At 35.4% G+C, this 18,360-nt stretch overlaps 1 protein-coding gene across 5 annotated transcripts in view; it reads left to right on the top strand.

Moving 5' to 3' along the window:
• The window catches only part of FAM169A (family with sequence similarity 169 member A), a 62,429-nt gene that overhangs the window by 37,833 nt on the left and 6,236 nt on the right, over nt 1-18,360 (top strand). For 4 of the 5 annotated variants that reach the window (XM_031446770.2, XM_064481543.1, XM_031446774.2 and 1 more), the window contains 6 exons: nt 617-796; nt 6,820-6,948; nt 7,592-7,704; nt 10,773-10,812; nt 11,328-11,478; nt 16,039-16,195. In XM_031446770.2, the coding sequence (XP_031302630.1) occupies nt 617-796; nt 6,820-6,948; nt 7,592-7,704; nt 10,773-10,812; nt 11,328-11,478; nt 16,039-16,195 (770 nt within the window). The remainder of the gene's footprint in view (nt 1-616; nt 797-6,819; nt 6,949-7,591; nt 7,705-10,772; nt 10,813-11,327; nt 11,479-16,038; nt 16,196-18,360) is intronic. The other variant, XM_010975002.3, reaches the window with a different exon arrangement.

The raw sequence follows: 18,360 nt of genomic DNA, 5'->3' as shown, positions 1-18,360 counted from the left end.
AAACCTTAAACATACATATTTTAAGTAGTATATTCACAGCAAAATGATTGCTGACCTAGCCATTTCTAAAACATATATTTCCATTAAGTCCTAATCTATAGTCCTTAAACATTTGGAGAACTAGTTCATTTCTTTGCCAGCATTAAATAGATAAAAATGAGACTGTACTCAATAGGGAAAAAGTAAAGAAAAGATGACAGGTATGAAGGTTGGAATTAGATACTTCATGTATTATAAACTGTATACAACCATCAAATACTCTTTAAATTTGAAAATTTAATAGTTGATGAGTTTTAAGGTTGTGCGAGTCTACGAACAGTGATACGTATTCAGATATATAGTTCATGAAATAGAACTAGTTATTTATCTTGTTAGATACTGTTGGCAAACATAAAATACATAGCTCTTCTCATCTCATGTATACATTATGATGTGTAATAGCTGGAAAACATTTTGTCGTGTAAAATAAAATATAAAATACATTTCTTTAACATTCTTCTTGATGTAAGAAAAACTAACCAATTTTAGAAAGGCTTAACCCATGTTCTCTAAATGTATATACATATATGGCCTTTCAAATGTGAAAAATTGTTGGACTTTTGTTTTATGACTGCAGGCAGCATATGTACCTCATTTCTTACCCAAAGCTACCAACTGCCAGTTCTCGATACAATGTTTGTAAGAAAGAAATACCGAGGCAAAGATTTTGGGCTTCACATGCTGGAGGACTTTGTTGATTCCTTTACAGAAGACGCACTTGGCTTGCGGTATCCACTGACCTCTCTGATGTACACAGGTATTAAGTTTTGAAAAGTTATACTTGTCTCAGTGTCACTTCTGACCTGTTTTTGCAGAATATTGTAAATATGCACATATCAGTATTAAGTAAATTGTATGCTTTGGCTGTCTAGGGCTTAATTTTGCAAATGTGCCCTTATCTCACACAAATGGTATTTTGGGGGTGTGGTAGCTTTTTTAAAAATTGAAATATAATTCACAGTGTACAATCCAGTGGTTTTGACTACATTTACAGCTATGTAACCATAACCACTATCTAATTGCAGATTCACCCCAAAAAGAAACCCTGAACCAGCTAGCAGTCATTCTGTATTCCCCCATTCCTCGTTCCTCTAGCAACCACTAACCTCTTTTCTGTCTCTTTGGATTTACCTATTTTAGACATTTCATATAAATGGAATTTTGTGATACAGTTACACTGTAAGCTCTTTGTGTCTAGCTTCTTTCATTTTGTGTACATGTTATCAGGGTTCATCCATGTTGTAGCATGAATCAGCGCTTCATATTTTTTTTACGGCTGAAGAATATTCTGTAGTGTGGATATGCCACATTTTGTTTATCTATCATCAGTTGATGGACTTTTGGATTGTTTTTCCACTTTTTAGGTATTATGAATAATGCTGTGTTAAACATCTGTGCAGTTTTTGTCTGGACGTAACTCTCCTGTATATACTTAGGTGTGAATGGAATTGCTTGGTTATATGATGACTCTGTGTTCAGCCTTTTGAGAAACTGCCAAATTGTGTCCCAAAGCACCTGCACCATTTTACATTCCCATGAACAGTGTAAGAGGTTTGCAGTTTCTCCATATCCTCACCATTTGTTATCTGTCTTTTTGATTATAGCCATCTCAGTGGTTATGGAGTGACATCTCATTATAATTTTGATTTGTGTTTGGTGTTGAGCATCTTTTCATGTGCATTTTGGTCTTTTATGTATCTTCTTTGGAGAAGTGTCTGTTGAAATCCTTTGACCATTCTTTGGGTTATTTGTGGTAGATTTTTAAATTAAAAAGAGAAATTCCATATATATACAAAAATTACATAAAGAAAAAGGTAACAGATAATCGTGTACCATCCAGCATGTACCATCGTGAGAAGTGGATCATTGTCAATACAGTTGTACTCCTGTCATATCCAGTTAGTTCACTCCCTTGGCCGAAATGAGCACCATCCTCAATTTGGCATTTATTTTCCCCATATACGTACTTATCCTCCAACAATGCAATGTTGTTTTACATATTTTAAAACTTTTTATAAATAATATGTACTGTATGAATTCTTTTGCAGTTTGCTTTTTCTACTAATCTTTATGATTATGAGATTCACTCTTGTGGATTCACATAGCTCTGTCTTCTCTTTTTCAATGCTGTTTATTTTTCCATTGTGTGGATATATTGTGTTGTGATGTTTTAAAAACTATTGGTGGATTTATATTTGCATTGGCATAAAGCCCATACCACTACTTTTTTCTTAATGAATAAGATTTAATCCTGAAAAGTAAGTTATTGAAAACTTTTATAAATATACTTTACCATTGATTTTAATCTAACATCAGATATTTATTTTCACTGAAAAAACATTTTTGTTTTTTGTTTCCTCCTCCTTTTTAATATGAAAAATCCCCAAAACAAGAACCAAGGGTTGCATGCCCATCTTGAATCATGGTTTCTCTCTAAATCCATACATGAGAATGGAATGAACCCTGTATAACCTTGGATAATCTGCAAATGGATTTTGCTCTTAAAGTCTAATTAGTGCTTCACTGAATCTGGGGAGGAATGCAACCACATCTGCTGCAGGCGGAACCTCTTATTACTTGCACTTTTCTAGGATTCTAATGATAAATAAGTTGAATACCAAATGATAACAGGTGCTTATGTATTATGTAAGGTATTCTATTTTAGTTATTTTAATTCAGGCAAAGGACTCAGTGTGGCTTGTCATCCCCCCCCCCCCCCCAGCTTTTCCCTTCCTGTTAGGTATGAAAACTACAACCAGAAAACATAAGAAATATTGTCAAACATATGGGAAAAAAGTGAGAGAATGGTATCCTAGTGTCCACGTATCCATTGTCCAGATTAACAGCTGTTAAGATTTTGCCATGTTTGTTTTCATTTATTTTTAGGTAAACCTAAACAGAACGTTGAAGATACAGTTGATGTTCTCTCTGGATCCCTCCCCAGCCCCATTTCTCTTTCTCCTTTCCTCCCAGAGATAATTGTGTTCCTGAAGTCGGTGGATATCCTTCCTGCCCATGGTTTCATACTTATGTTTTTGTCCATAAACACTGTAGAGCATTATTTAGTATGCTTTTTTAATTTTAAAATTTAAAGTTTTTGGTGATAAAATTCATATAACATAGTATTTACCACTTTATTTATAGGGGTAAATAGTTCGATGGCATGAATCACTTTCCCATTGCTGTGTACTCATCAGCACTATCTGAACCCAAAACTTTTTCATCATCCCCAATCTAAACTCTGTACCCTTCAAACAATAATTCCCCTCCCTCTTTCCCCCACATTCGTTAACTTTTTTTCTGCTCTCTGTCATGAGTTTGCCTGGTCTCGGTACCTCACAAATAGGAATTCATACACTATTTGCCCTTTCCGTGTCTTATTTCCATAGCATAATGTTTATGGTCCATCCATGTTGTAGCATATATCAAAATTTCATTCCTTTTTATGTCTGAGTAGATTTTATTGTGTGACTGTATCACATTTCATTTATCTATTTATCCATTGGTGGACGCCTCGGTTGTTTCTCCCTTTCTATGTTTCTGTGAATAAACATTGGTGTGCAGATATCTGTTTGAGTCCCTCCTCTCATTCTTTTGGATATAAACCAAAGAGTGGAATTGTTGGCTTAGAATTCTGTGTTTTAACTTTTTGAGGAATTGCTAAACTGTTTTCTCCGGAGGCTGTATCATTGTGTTTAATGTGTTTTTAAACTTATAAAATGATACCATTTTGCTCTTTTATTGACTTTTTTTTTTAGATTTATCAGTGTTGATTATACGTAGCTATAGTTTATTTGTTGAAGTTGCTGTATAGTATTTTACTGTATACATATATGGTTTATTCATATATCCCCTAATGATGATGAGCACTTAGGTTGTACGCTGACCCCAGTTTGAAAACTGTTCTGTAATGAACATTTTATTCATTATACGATGTCTTCCGCATATGTGTAAATCATTAGGGTATCCCTAGAAGTAGAATTGGATCATAAAATATTTGTCTTCAACTTTACTAACCACTTTACAGTTGTTCTCACACTAGCTGTGTGGGAGTTTCCATTTCCCGTATTCTTCTGATGCTTGTTACTATCTGATGGGTGTGAAATGGTATCTTGCTGTTTCATCTTACGTTTCCTTGGCAGCTAGTGAGGTTTATCATCTAGTGACCATTCAGGTTTCATTATGGGTAAATTTCCTGTTCATAACTCTGCCAATTTTTCTTTGGGGTTATTTTGTCTTTCTAATTCAATTTTAGTAATTTTTCATATGCCCAGAATACTAATCTTTTGTTTTATTCTATTTATATCCTAGTCTGTGTCTTTATTTTTTTAATCTCTAGTAACTTTATTTAAATAAATGACTAATTTGTCGCTCAGTAGATCACATATGGCTTCTCTGCCCTGATCCTGCTTTCTGTTTTCAAACTTGTCATCTGCAAATGTTACAAGTTAAAAAGACAGATCATCTAAAATGAATTAAATAAAACTAGTTACATTTACAAATGGACTCAACTTATAAGATGTCTGTATTCAAATGAACAGGACAGCATTTTTAAAGTGCAACATATACTCTTCTGGCTCACCATAAAAAATCATGTAACTGGAAACTCAGTCATTTCTCTGAGAGCAAATTTAGTGAAAAGCTGTTTTGAAAGTTAACCACTTGACACAACATTGTAAAATGACTAACTCAATAAAAAAAGTTAAAAAAAAGTTAGCTATGAAATTATAAATTATGAGAAACCCTGAAAAGTCATTGAAAATTAGTAGATAAAATGCAGTTAAATAAAGTCAAATAAATACTATACAATAACATAAAAAGTTTTGCTTATAAAAAATTGAAAATTGCATTTTAAAATATCAATTTTCCCTTCTTTTGAGGGTTTTACAATTAAAATTTAGAACTGGAGTCTCTGTAAAGATTTTCCAAATGTTATTAATTACTGGCATTGTTTTTTGCCCAAACCTCTCTGATCTGTCGGTTGAGTTCACTCATCATTCGATCCTCGTGATTACACACACCCATCCTTTTCCAGAGAAGAAGCATCCTTTCTTCTAGGAGGCGAGTCAAATAATCATGCAAACCTTCTTCCCGCGTCCTGCCACGTGGGCCGTCCATTTTTCTAGCTGCGGTCTCTCTGGAATCCTGCTACTGTTTTTGTTCTTGTTGCCTTAGCCTGTTCAGTTCATTTCTTATATCCAATAATTTTTGTCTTTCAGTTTTTACTGTGTCTTTTTCCTCAGCAGCCAGGTAATGCAGCCTCATCTGTTCCAATTCTTCTTGCTGTTTTTTAAGACGAGCCATTTGACTTTCCTGCCCTCTGCTGCTTAAGTCTGGCAAGTTCTTCCAAAGCTTGTCCCCACTGCTGCTTGTAATGTAGTTTAGACTTAGTTGCAGGTTCCAACTTTGTTTCAAGTTCAACCTTTTCCACTGTGAGAAGATTTATTTCAGACTGTAATTGAATTTCTGGTTTGTTGCTTTGCTGATCCTTGAACTGATGGAACTCTCTTTCTAAAATCTTATACTTGTTTTTGGCATCATTAAGCTGCTGCTGAAGTCGATGTTTATCCCCTTCTAGCTGCTTGATCTTTAACCTTTCTAGTTCAACTTGGGGGACACAATCTTCTTTGGCCCTGCGGATAGAGTCCTGGGTATGGTGCCTTTTAAATATAAACCATGTAGTCCAAATAAAGCAGCTACTGATACAAATTAAGTTTAGGTTAATTAAAATTAAATCAGATTGTAAGTTCAAGTCATTAGCAGCCCCATGCGGCTCTGGTAGCTACTGGATTGGACAGTGCTGCTGTAGGTCATGTCCATCTTCACAGAAAGTCCTATATAGAAAGTTTTAAACTTTAATAATCATGTTTCTCATACTATTTTATCACAGATTGTGATTTTTTTATCTTTTATAAGAAATCCTTTAGTACCCAGATATCCTAGAGGTATTCTCTTATGTTTTCTTTAAACATTTTGCTTTTTATAATGGGTATTAGAATTCATCTAGAACTTATTTTTATGAATGATATTGATGTGAGGTCAAGATCTGACTTCTTTTATTCTAACATCATTATTTAATAGTTTTATTCATTCTCCTCTGAAATGTGATTCCTCCTCTGTCATTTGCCAAATTTCAAGTGTATATGTGGTTCTTTCTTGGTGTTTTTTTTCCCCCCTTGGTATTTAATTTTCTTCCTCCTCTTCCTCCTCTTCCACATTATGTCAATACCAGGTTGTTTTTAATTATTGTGCCTTTAAGATGATTCTTGTTAATCTGCTAGAATAAGTCCTCCTTGGTTTTTTTCCCTCAAATTGGCCTGAATATTATTTCATAGCCCTTCGTTCTTTCATTTTGAATTTGGGATCAGGTTTTGTCCAGTTCCATTAAAGAAAATCTCTGTTGGGATTTTGTTTAGAATTGCATGGAATTTACAGAATAATTTGGTGAGCATTGGTGTTTTCACACTATTGAGTCTAACAGTCCTTTTTTTCAGTTCTTCTTTTATGTCCTTCAGTAACATTTAGTAATTTTCTCTTTAAAGGGGAAGTACATCTTTTATGAGGACTTTAATTCCTTGGTTACTTAAAACTTTAATATGGAATTTTATTTAGGATTTTGATTCATAAATGAGACTGCTTTATTATTTTTGGTTGCTTGGTGATTTTGCTATCGGGGTTATGCTAGCCCCATTAAGTGAGTTGGGCAGTTTACTTTCCATCTCTGTTTTCCCAAACAATTGATTTTTGGGATTTCTAGAAAATTCTCAATGTGTTTTTCAGCTTGCAAGCAGTATTTTGAAAAGTATCCTGGGGACCATGAGCTCCTTTGGGAGGTTGAAGGTGTTGGACATTGGTACCAGCGAATACCAGTCACCAGAGCGTTACAAAGAGAAGCGCTTAAAATTACGGGTAAGAATGTTTCCGTTTTGAACACAAGTCCAGCTTAAAAAGCAGTACCTAATGAAGAATGTGACAATGAATATATGTATGTTCATGTATAACTGAAAAATTGTGCTCTACACTGGGAGTTGACACAACATTGTAAACTGACTATACCTCAATTTAAAAAAAAAAAAAGCAGTGCCTAATGGTTGCACCTTACAGTCCAAAGTATTGGTATATTGTTATGTGATCTCTTTAGTAACAGAGCTTCTTTTCTAAAGTTTGAAGTTTTGTTCTATGTAACCATTTGAGTCACTAGTATAAGAGGATCTAGAATAGCCCAGTGGAATGTAACAGTCCAGTAGGAACTGATGGGTGATAAATTAACACAGATGACTCAAACAGGGAGGACAGGCATCAGAAGGGCAAGGCTGGTACCGGGGTCTCGTCCATCTCTCCTCGAAGCCACTAAGTACAGATAACTATTAAAGACTCTACATCTGCAAAGTCTCACTGTAAGATATTGGTGAAGGGGATATCCCACACCAGATTTTCAACACCCTTTCGTTCAGGCTGCTTTTCAGTGCTTTTGTGAAAATCGGTACAAACGATGTTACAATTAAAACCAAACATTAATTGGGTTACAATTTTTTAAATTTTCTACATACAGCAGTTTCTCACAATGAAGCTAAAAGACCTATGTCTGGAGAATACGGTCTTGCATCTGTTCCAGAATTTGAAGCCGGAACTGAAGATAATCAGTCTAGTGAGATGCAGCTAACTGTAGGTACACTGTGTGTTTATGTAGGAAATAATAAGTTTGCTGTTTTTTAAAAATAGGGTCAGCTAATATTTAGCTTTTAATGTTACTGTTCATTCAACAATCTTATTTAATTTCTACTGTGTTAGTTACTTTGTTATTTTCTGTTAGCTGGTTATTAAGGATTTAATTTGGAAAACACAAAATAATATAGAAGAAAATAAAAATCTATAATCCCATTATCCTAGATATAGCAACTAAAATTTTTATATATGTACTAAATATATAATAAAACATGTATCTGCATATGTTTTATTTTTGTTCTTATTTTATGCTACTTCTAACTGCTTTTCTCCATTAACATACTATTGTAAGCATTTTCTATGGCATTACTGTTTCAAAACATTGTTAAATAGCAGCACACTGTTCTAGTCTGTGTAGATAACTATCATTTATCTCCTTAACACATTACACTTAAGTTTTTTATATTTATAAATGGCCCAGCCATGAACACATTTATACATGCACCTTTGTGTAAAGTAATTATTTCCTTACACAGATAAATTTCTAGAAGTACAATTAGTAGTAGGTCAAAGGGTATGAAGTTATTTGGGAAGTTTGAGGCTACATATGCTAGGTCTCTGTAGAATGTCATGCACTTTGCAAATAGTAGGTAACCCAGAAGTAGAAGGACAGGTCCCATTACTGAATTCCAGAGGACTCACCAGGTACATTTCTAGAATCTACTTAATTGTTATTACTTAAAATACAAGTCCATTGATAGGATTCTGGAAGTCTGTTTTTATGCAGTGTTTTGTTGTGATGGCATTTATTACAGTCATATTTGTTTTGTACACAAGTACCGTAGTATATCTTTAGTGAGTGTTGAATATGTCTATGTAAATGTGTATGTGATTCAGAGACACGTGTTTTGGGGAGTCATTTGTGCCTCTTTTTTCCTGTCTTAATTAGCATGAGTGTTGACTCTTTGAAACTATGTAAAACATTTTTAAGGATAATGTAAATAATACAATAGCTATATGTAAGGAGTTCAAGTTTTTGTTTTTATTTTTTTCTACCTTTGGAATTTCAGACTTCAGAATAAGCCTGTGTTCTATTATGTTGCAGTCCAAGTTCTTCAGATTTACTCAGAGTCATTTAATATTGGTCAGATATCATAAAACTAAGGAACGTTTAAAAATCTGCTCTTTTCATACATGTAGTGAGAACAATGATCTATTTTATATTAAGCCAAATAATTTTAAATGTGTCATTTTAATGAAAGTATATTCAAATGGTATCATATTATGAGGTTGGCAACATAAATTCGATTTTTGTTTTTAAAATATATAGTCTTCATATTACTTTAGTATTTTAATTCAAGGAAAATAATTTTCTATTAAACTATTTATCTCTTTTCATCAGTAACCACAGGGGAATTGGTTTTGTTTGTTCATTTTAACTACTTTTTTTTTTTTTAGCTTTATTGAGGTATAATTCACAAAAATTGTACATATTTAAGGTGTACACCTTGATATTTTGATATATGTAATAAATGTTATAACATTTGATATATGTTACAAGACTACCTGATTTAGTCTTTAGGTGATGTTGATATTTCTATCTGATTTTTTTTTCTGTTTTTGGGCATAAATATTACATGTATTTCTCTTAGGATACTTTTGGTACCTTTTATTTATTCATCTCTATCTATGTGTTAGCCTTGTCTAGTTGAACTGTAGGCTTCTTGAAGGCAGAATTTTTATCTTATCTGTCACAGTTATTTCCTTGTTTGTCAGTGTCCTGTAAATAGATCTTCTTGAAGTCTTTGTGTCTGCCATATCGTAGGGTTTCAATAAATGTGTAATGAATGAACGGACAGCAATTTATATAATAAAATAGGTACTGTGGCAAGCACTGGACATACAGAAATATTGTTCTTAGAAGCATGGGGGAAGTAGATGGTCCATTACTGGAAGCAAATAAGTAAACAAATATACTACAGGGTAGTTATTGCCATAATAGAATATATAGCAAATAATTGAAGGTACATAGCAGAGTATGATTAACTCTGCCCAAGGACTGGAATAAGTGTAGTAACTGAGCTGGACTTTTAAAGAGTGGACAGGAGTTCTATGATAAAGGTTGATAGGGCATTCCAACAGATAGCATGTAAAAAGCACAGGTGTGAAAGAAAATGGCATGTTGGTTTGTAAGAGGTTGAGAGTTTGTATTCTAGGTGGTGATCAACCATTACAAATCTTGATGTTATTTGTATGTTTTTTAAAGCAAAGAAGTGGTACCGTTTGTGACTTGGAAGCATCAGCTGTAATAGTGGAGGAGATTACAGGGCACGTGATTAGAGTGAGGGGTACCATTGAGGAGTGCATGTTAAAGATGAGACATGCCTGATTTAAAATCATTAGTAATAAAGATGATTGGTCATACCAAAGAGGGGGCAGTCTTGAGGCATTCTTCAGAGTCAAAATTGACAGGCTTTGTGGCTGATTGAATGAGGGATAGGAAGAAGTCATTACTGCCTCACAGGTTTTTGGCTAGAATGGCATAACAAATTGTTACTGCCATTAACCTAGATAGAAGATAATATTGGGAAAAATAAGAGTTCAGTTTGGGACAGGTTGTATGTGAAATTGGGTGAAGTATCCACTGGAGAGATATTTCATTGGAAATAGAGCTTTGGAAATCAGGGGGAAAGTTGGGGAGGTTAAACTGTGTATTTGGATTCATCAGCAAATAGATCTGGAAGTAAATGTGGCAGATAAAATTACACAGGAAGAGGATATGGACTGAGAAGAGAAGGTAGGTGAGGACAGGACTCGGGAAACTGCAGTGTATATCACTGTAACAGATGGCTTGATAAGTTGTTAGGCTTATAATAAACAGGCTATGATATAGCCTTTTTATTTCTTAACTAAATTTTCCTTATTGATGAATAGTGAGCATGAAAAGTGCTATTTGAAGAAATTTTTAAAAGATTTTCTTTGACACTGAATGAAGTAGCTCCATAGGGAGAAAAAAGGATCTAAAACTTTTGGTTTTTATCTATATCTATATTTGGTTTTTATTTTAGATTGATTCTCTAAAAGATGCCTTTGCAAGCACTTCTGAAGGTAAGAAATTCACCTGGTCTATCAGTAAGTGTATGAGACACTTAGAATTAAGTATGTGTTCATGTGTGTGTGTCCTTTAGAGTAAGTGAAGACTTACCCAGCATTAAAATCTAGATCTGGGTTCTAATGCCACCACTACCACTGATTTTGCCGTATGAACAGATGGGTAAGCTGTCGTACCTCTCTTCCTCATTTCCTTACCTGTAAAATAAGGACAGTAATGTCTACCTCGTTTATTTTCCAAGATTATTGGCCGAGGATATAAGTGAAAACACAGAAGCACTTTGCAGAGCTCAGGGTAGCACAGAAGTGTGAGGAATGAATAGTGACAACATTATTTTGTAATTTAGAAAGAGACACTGACATGGTTTCTTAGCCTGATGTAAGTGAGAGAAAGGAAGTGTGTGATGGCGGGGATATAGGTGAACCAGCTTAGTTCCTGCATTTCTGTGTATTTAAGGGGTAATCCTTTGTATACATAATCAATTAATTGTAGTGTTGCTGGTTTTTCTCAGGTCATGATAAGACACCTGTTTCCACTCGTGCTCGAAGTAGTCATCTAAAGCGGCCAAAGATTGGAAAGCGGTTTCAGGACTCTGAATTTAGTAGTTCGCAAGCAGAAGATGAAAGGACTCACCAGACTTCACCTACAGCTTCAGTAAACAAGTAAAGTGTTGTTTATTTTACACTCATTATTTTCTTTCTTTTTCTTATCATATTATTAGTATTTGGTTTTTAAGGTGAAGGTTATATTGTTTGTATAGCAAATGACCTTGGTGTAGAAGTCTGTATTTGAATTCTTCCACAAGAGTGTTGATGACACTTGGTAAGTGTCCCTTTGACAGTGTTGTAGGGAGAGGTTGCTAGTAAGAGAATGGAATAAACTCACGATTTCATCTATTATGTAAAAATCCAGGAGAATATTCTAGTGATTGTATTATCCCAAATGAGTCATTTTCGCCAACTTTGAATTTGGCAGTAGCTGTGGTTTTTAGTAATGCTGAGCTCTAGTCAATTTAAAAAACCCTCAGTTTTACTTTATAACTGATACATCTTCCTGGGTTTTAAAACTTAACATAAATTAGCAATAGCCATAAATGGTATCATCAGCTCCTCCAGGAACTTACCAACCAGCCGAATCAACAAAACGCTTGGATCAAAACCTTATTTTCTATCTTCCTTTGACTCTTAACGCATTGACTGCCCGCTGTGGATCAAGTGCTCCTGAGGGAACACAGCTGTTACCCAGATTTGAGTGACATGGTGATCAACATGTTAAAGCAAGATTTAGAATATTACAGTACAATTAGACTTTTGCCTTGGAAGTCCTGCTAACTGTTCCTGAGTCACTATTCATAGCTCTGCCATTTTAGTTGTGAAATTATTCTACTCAGGTAGAGAGTTCTATAGCTATGCTAATTTTATTATGTATAGATTTGGGTAATTAAGTATGTAAATGTTATATTTTGATGAAAAATTCATCATGTTACAGTCAAATTTAAGTAAATATTTAAATCTAGTAATTTGTGAAAAGAGTAAGAGCTTAGATAATTATGAGTTTATTCACTGAGCCACATTTTGATGCAATACCCTTTTTAGAAGGGACTATAACTGCATTTAAAATTGAACACCGCAGAATTATTGTGAAATTTTCTTTTTATAAAATAGTAACAGTGAGGCTAAATGCTTGAATGCTTACTCAGATACTTCATCTTTGCCCTTGAAGAATCGACTGCCCGGTGGTTTCTAACACACGTGTCTGTGCCTGTGACACAGATTAAGAGCACTGCAAGCACATGCAGTAATAGAAGTGCAAAATCCTGTGCATGTAAAGGAGAGCATATTGATTCTAATTGAGGGGATGGAGAACTTTCACATTTGGGCCAGGGCTTCAAAGATAAGTAGAAAGCAGAGTTGAGAAAGAAGACTTTCTAGTCCAAGGGTACATGAACTATGGTCTGTAGGCCAAAGCTGGCCCACCACCTACTGTAAATAGGATTTCATTGTAACACATCCATGCTGAGTAGTTTACATGTTTCTTATGATGGCGTTGCTTTACAGTGGTGGAGTTGAGCAGCTGTTCAGTGACCACATGGACCACAAGACCTAAAGGAAGAGTTTGCTGACCCCTGGTGTACACCAGGGCTGTCCAAAGAACTTTCTGTATGATGGACATGTTCTGTATCTGCCCTGCCCAATATGGCAGCCACTGCTCAGTGTGCTTATCAATGAGCACTCGAAGTGTGGTTAGTGCAACTGAGGAACTGAGCTTTTAATTTCATTTAGTTTTAGTTACTGTGAATAGTGATGAGTGTCTTGTGACTACTGTATTGCACTGCGTAGTCCTAGACTACAGGAATAACATGAGCAAAGGCACAAAGCTAGGAGGGGGGTTGATAAGGATAACTGATATATAGGGTAAATTGTAACATCTAGTAGGAGATAAAAATACAAGGGTCTGGTCATGTTAGGCTTTGAAGGGAGGCACACTTTATTCTCCAAGCATAGAGAACCATCAGAATTTTCTGAGCTGGACTGTCACAGGTACAGATATTTGTGTTTGAAACATAGCTCTGAAAACCTTACTGAAGAATGTATGCACTGCAAGACTGAAGATGGATTAGGAAGACGTTACAATGGTCCAGAGAGAATTGGGCCTGAAGTAGGAAGATGAAAATGGGAATAGAGAGTTAAGGATATATTTGAAAGGTATTTCAGAGGTAGAACTAAGCCATATTATTTATTGTCCAAACTGATATTTTTGAGAATGAAAGGGGCATTATTAATACAGGTATACTCAGAGAGATTGTGGGTAGGTTCCAGAGTGAATATCGCAATAAAGTGAGTCACATGTATTTTTTTGTTTCCCGGTGCATATAAAAGTAAGTTATGTGTACGCTATACTATAGTCTGTTAAGTGTGTGATAGCATTATGTCTAACAAAACCCCAAACATACCTTAATTAAAAGATAGTTTATTGGTAAAAAAAAAAATGCTAACCATCATCTGAGCCATCAGCGATCTTTTTGCTGTTGGAGGTCTTGCTTCAATGTAGATGGCTGTTGATTGATCAGGGTAGTGGTTGCTGAAGATTGGGATGGCTGTGGCCATTTCTTAAATAAGATAGCCATGAAGTTTGCCACATAAATTGACTGACTCTTCCACTGAAAGTTTCTCTGTAGCATGCAATACTGTTTGATAGCATTTTACGTACAGTAGAAATTCTTTCAGAATTGGAGTCAGTCCTTTCAAACTGTCCTGCTGTTTTATCATCTAAGTTTATATGATATTCCAAATCCTTCGTCATTTCAGTAGTCTTCACAGTATCTAACCAGGCTTCTCAAGAAGCCACTTTTTTTCCTTACCCATAATAAGCAACTCCTCATCTATTCAAGTTTTATCATGCGATCGCAGCAATTCAGTCACATCTCTGGCACTATCTATGAAAGCTATAGCCTTATGAAATGTATTTCTTAGATAATAATACTTAAAAGTTGAAATGACTCCTTGATCCATGGGTGGCAGAATGGATGTTTTATTAGCAGGCATGAAAACAACATGAATTTTGTTGTGTGTCTTAGTCAGAGCTCTTGGGTGACCTGGTACATTGTCAGTGAGCAGTCATATTTTGAAAGGACATTTCCCCCCTCCCCCGAACAGCAGGTCTCAACAATGGGCTTAAAATATTCAGTGAACCATGTAAATAGATGTGCCATCATCCAGGCTTTGTTGTTCCATTTAGAGAGCACAGACAGAGTAGATTTAGTATCATTCTTAAGGACCCTAGTATTTTTGCAGAGGAATATGAGCATTGGCTTCACCTTGAAGTTACTACCAGCGGTGTTAGCCCCTAACAAAGAGAGTCAGCCCATCCTTTGAAGCCAGGCATTGACTTCTCTTCTCTAGCTGTGAAAGTTCTGGATGGCATCTTCTTCCAGTAGAAGGCTGTTTTGTCTCCATTGAAAATCTGTTGTTTGCTTTCATTAATGATCTTAGCTAGATCTCCTGGATAACTTCCTGCAGCTTCTGCATCAGTGATGGCTGCTTCATCTGGCACTGTTACGGAGATGGCTTCTTTCCTTAAACCTCATGAACCAAACTCTGCTAGCTTCAGACTCTTCTTCCGTAGCTTCCTCACCTCTCTCAGCCTTCATAGAAATGAAGAGAGTTTTAGGGCCTTCCTATGGATTAGTCTTTGGCTTATGGGCATTGTAGCTGATTTGATCTTCTATCCAGACCACTAAAACGTCCCTGTATCAGTAATAAGGCTATTTTCCTTTCTTATCATTCATGTGTTTGCTAGAGTAGCACTTTAAATTTTTTTCAACAACTTTTGCTTTGTATTCCCATCTTGGCTAACTGTTTGGTACAAGGGACCTAGCTGTTGGCCTGTCTCAGCTTTCAACGCACTTTTCTCACTGAGTTTAATTGTGTCTGACTTTTGACTTAAAGTGAGAGACATGCGATTCTTCTTTTCACTTGAACACTTAGATCCGTCACAGGGTTATTAACTGACCTAATTTCAATATTGTTGTTTCTTAGAGAATAGGGAGGCCGAGGAGAGAGAGACGGGGGAACAGCTGGTTGGTTGGAGTAATCAGAGCACACGTTTATCCGTCAGGTTTGCCATCTTATGTAAGTGTAGTTTATGGTGCCCCCAAACAATTAGAATAGTAACATCAGCTAGTCCCAGATCACCATAACAAATGTAGTCATAACAAAATAGTTGGAAGTATTTTGAGAATTACCAAAATGTGACACAGAGACATGCAGTGAGCACGTGCTTTGAGAAAAATGGTGCCAGTAGACTTGCTCAACGTGGGATTGCCACGAACCTCCCATTAGTAAAACATAGTGTCTTTGAAGCACAATAAAGTGAGGTGCAATAAGATAAGGTGTGCCCCCAGTTAAGCTGCTGCCGGGACCAAGCTGGAAACTCTGGCTGTCCCAGGTGAACTGCTCCCAGGTATGTGCATTCTAGGAGAACAAGGTCCAGTCAGTACACATAGAGTAAAAGAGAGGTCTAGTTTACATGATTGAAAAGATGGTGATCAAACTGGAAAATGAGACAGTAAAGAGAACAGATTTGTAAGAAGGTCAAGAAATTGGTTTTAGACCAAACAACAGTTAGTTGGTTCTCTAAGGTGTTACTTTGTTAACAGATTCCTAAAATTTTGTATTCATCCTTAATAAAACAAGTTAGGATGGTTTACTTTGGTTTTCTAGATTGGAGTCTACTGCACATACATCAGAGAGCTCAGAAGAATTCTTGGAAGAGGGACCTGAACAGAATGTGATGGAATTTGCAGATGGAAGTAGTGATAAAGACGTTCGGCCAGCACCAGAAACCCAGCCACGCCTGGAAAAGCAAGATGGTGAAAAGGTATGAGATTCGCTTATTAAATAAAATGAATGGAAGTAACTAAATTTTAACTTTCTTAATCATATATGGTTAGAAAAGTGCAATGATATATTTTAGACTGTTAGTGGGAATTGGATTTAATGCTTAAAAGCATGTATGTCTATATTAAGCAAGATCAGGAAGTGGAGGATAAAGTTACAGTTACTTTATATTTCAAACTGAGTTTATAAAGGTTGACTTATTGAGAATATAAAATAGAGGATGTTTAGATAGTCATGTCCCTCAGTGTATTTAAGATACAAATTAATTTGTGGAATTAAACATACTTAAGAAGTGACACAAATGATGTGACTATACAAGGTCTGCCTTATAAAACAAGTTAGAACACTTGAAGGTTCAACAGGCCCCCCATTGCACTCCTATTTTGGTTAGAAGGGCAGAATTAGTTGTCCAGAAAAAAAATATGTATTTGACTACAATTGATTTATAAATTCCTGGAAAGATAACTGAATGCATTTCATTTTTAACACTAGAAGACAAGTAGGAAAATCCTTTGTGACTGAGTAAACTCTTTATCTGGCTTGATTTCTGCAGCTCCCCAATTATTTGTCCCTTTCTTTCTTCTTCTCTATTTCCTGTCCTGTTTTTCTTCAATATCTTCAGTCTTTTCCTGTCTATAGATTTCTTATTTCTTCTTTCAGATGTGCTTAAGTTTCTTTAAAAATCTTTTGCCTGTTTGCCAGTCCAGCGAGGAGCTAGTTAAGCAAGTCAAACTGCATTACCAATTTCATTTCCTTAACTTGGTCCAGTTTAGCTCTTCTTTCCTCTACTTCATGAAACTGTATTTTTAAATGGCATTTCTTCTTTTCTTGTAGAAAATGGGGAGAAAAGCACATATTTTAAAAAGGGATTTATATGTTTCTAGATGTTTATGGGAATATGTATTTGTGGGACTTTTTCTCTTTTAAAAACTTCAGATTATACTGTATGTACATCATGTAACCTGTTTCTTTTGTCCAATGAACTATTGAGCAAATACTCTTACAGGTGACCAGTGACACTTTCATTCAATTCCAGTGGCTTTCCTTACCTCGACTGACTACTCTCTCTTCCTCAACATTCTCTGGTCTGACTTTTATAACATGATTGTATTTTTTTAGTTTTTTCGTTTTCTTGTCTCTGAAGTTTTGGTTTGGTTTTATTTGTCTGCGTTTTGACTGTTCTGTTTCTTGTTTTTTTCCTTATATTTGTGGACATTCTCAAAGACTCAGTTCTTGACTTTCTGCTCTTTGCTTCATGCATCTAGTCTAATGGCTCAATTGTCATCTCTGTGGGGATGACCAGTAACTAGACTTCCAGCATTGATCCAGACTGTAGTCCTATAATGTTACTTGCCTTCTAAATATTTCTATTTAGACAGATGTCTTTTATCTTAAATTCAGTGTCTCTATTCTTTCCTGTCACTTCAGTATTGAGCCTTTTTTTCCTATTTATCTTTCATTCTGTTTCCAAACATAAAACTTGAAGGACTGAGTTTTTCTCTCCTGTTGCTTCTTGCTTTTAGTTACTCACCAAAATTTTATTGTTTTACAAAAGCTTTTGCTGTATTTTTCTCATTTTCTTTCTTTTAACATTCTCCTACCCTAATTGGTCCTTCTATGAGCTTTATTATAATTACCTTCTGTGTGCAATTTATTCTTTATACTATCTGGCCAGATTGATTTTTCTAAGTCTCTGATCTCACTATTCCTAGGGAAAATGTTCCTTATATGATTTCAGGGGTCCTATATAATCCATTCAAATCTATTTCTTAAAATGAGCACATTGCTTTTCTAATTTTTAAAATGATAATAAAATAAAATGCCCTCTAATTATTAAAATGTCATTAGGATAAATTAGAAATATTAGACATTAAATGGAAGTCTTGTTAATCAATAAACATCGGAGGAAGAATTTCAGAAATTGGAAGGTTTGTGTTATCAGATTGCTTTTCCATATTTTAATGGGATTTAAGGAGCAGGATTGTTCAAAAATGACCCTGGGTTGACTGGACAATGAGCTGACCAAGGCGGGCCTCTCTTCTCCTAGGAGGAAGCTGAAGCCAACTCGGCTTCCCTCAGGACTCGTAGTACTTCCTGCCCCCTGGCAGCGTGAAGTGCAGCTTCCCACAGGCTCCAAGATTCCAG

Source organism: Camelus dromedarius, chromosome 3 (assembly GCF_036321535.1).
Source record: "Camelus dromedarius isolate mCamDro1 chromosome 3, mCamDro1.pat, whole genome shotgun sequence".
NCBI classification, from domain to species: Eukaryota; Metazoa; Chordata; class Mammalia; order Artiodactyla; family Camelidae; genus Camelus; species Camelus dromedarius.
The sequence above is the reverse complement of the archived record's forward strand: the minus strand, read 5'-3'. Positions and strand labels throughout refer to the sequence as shown.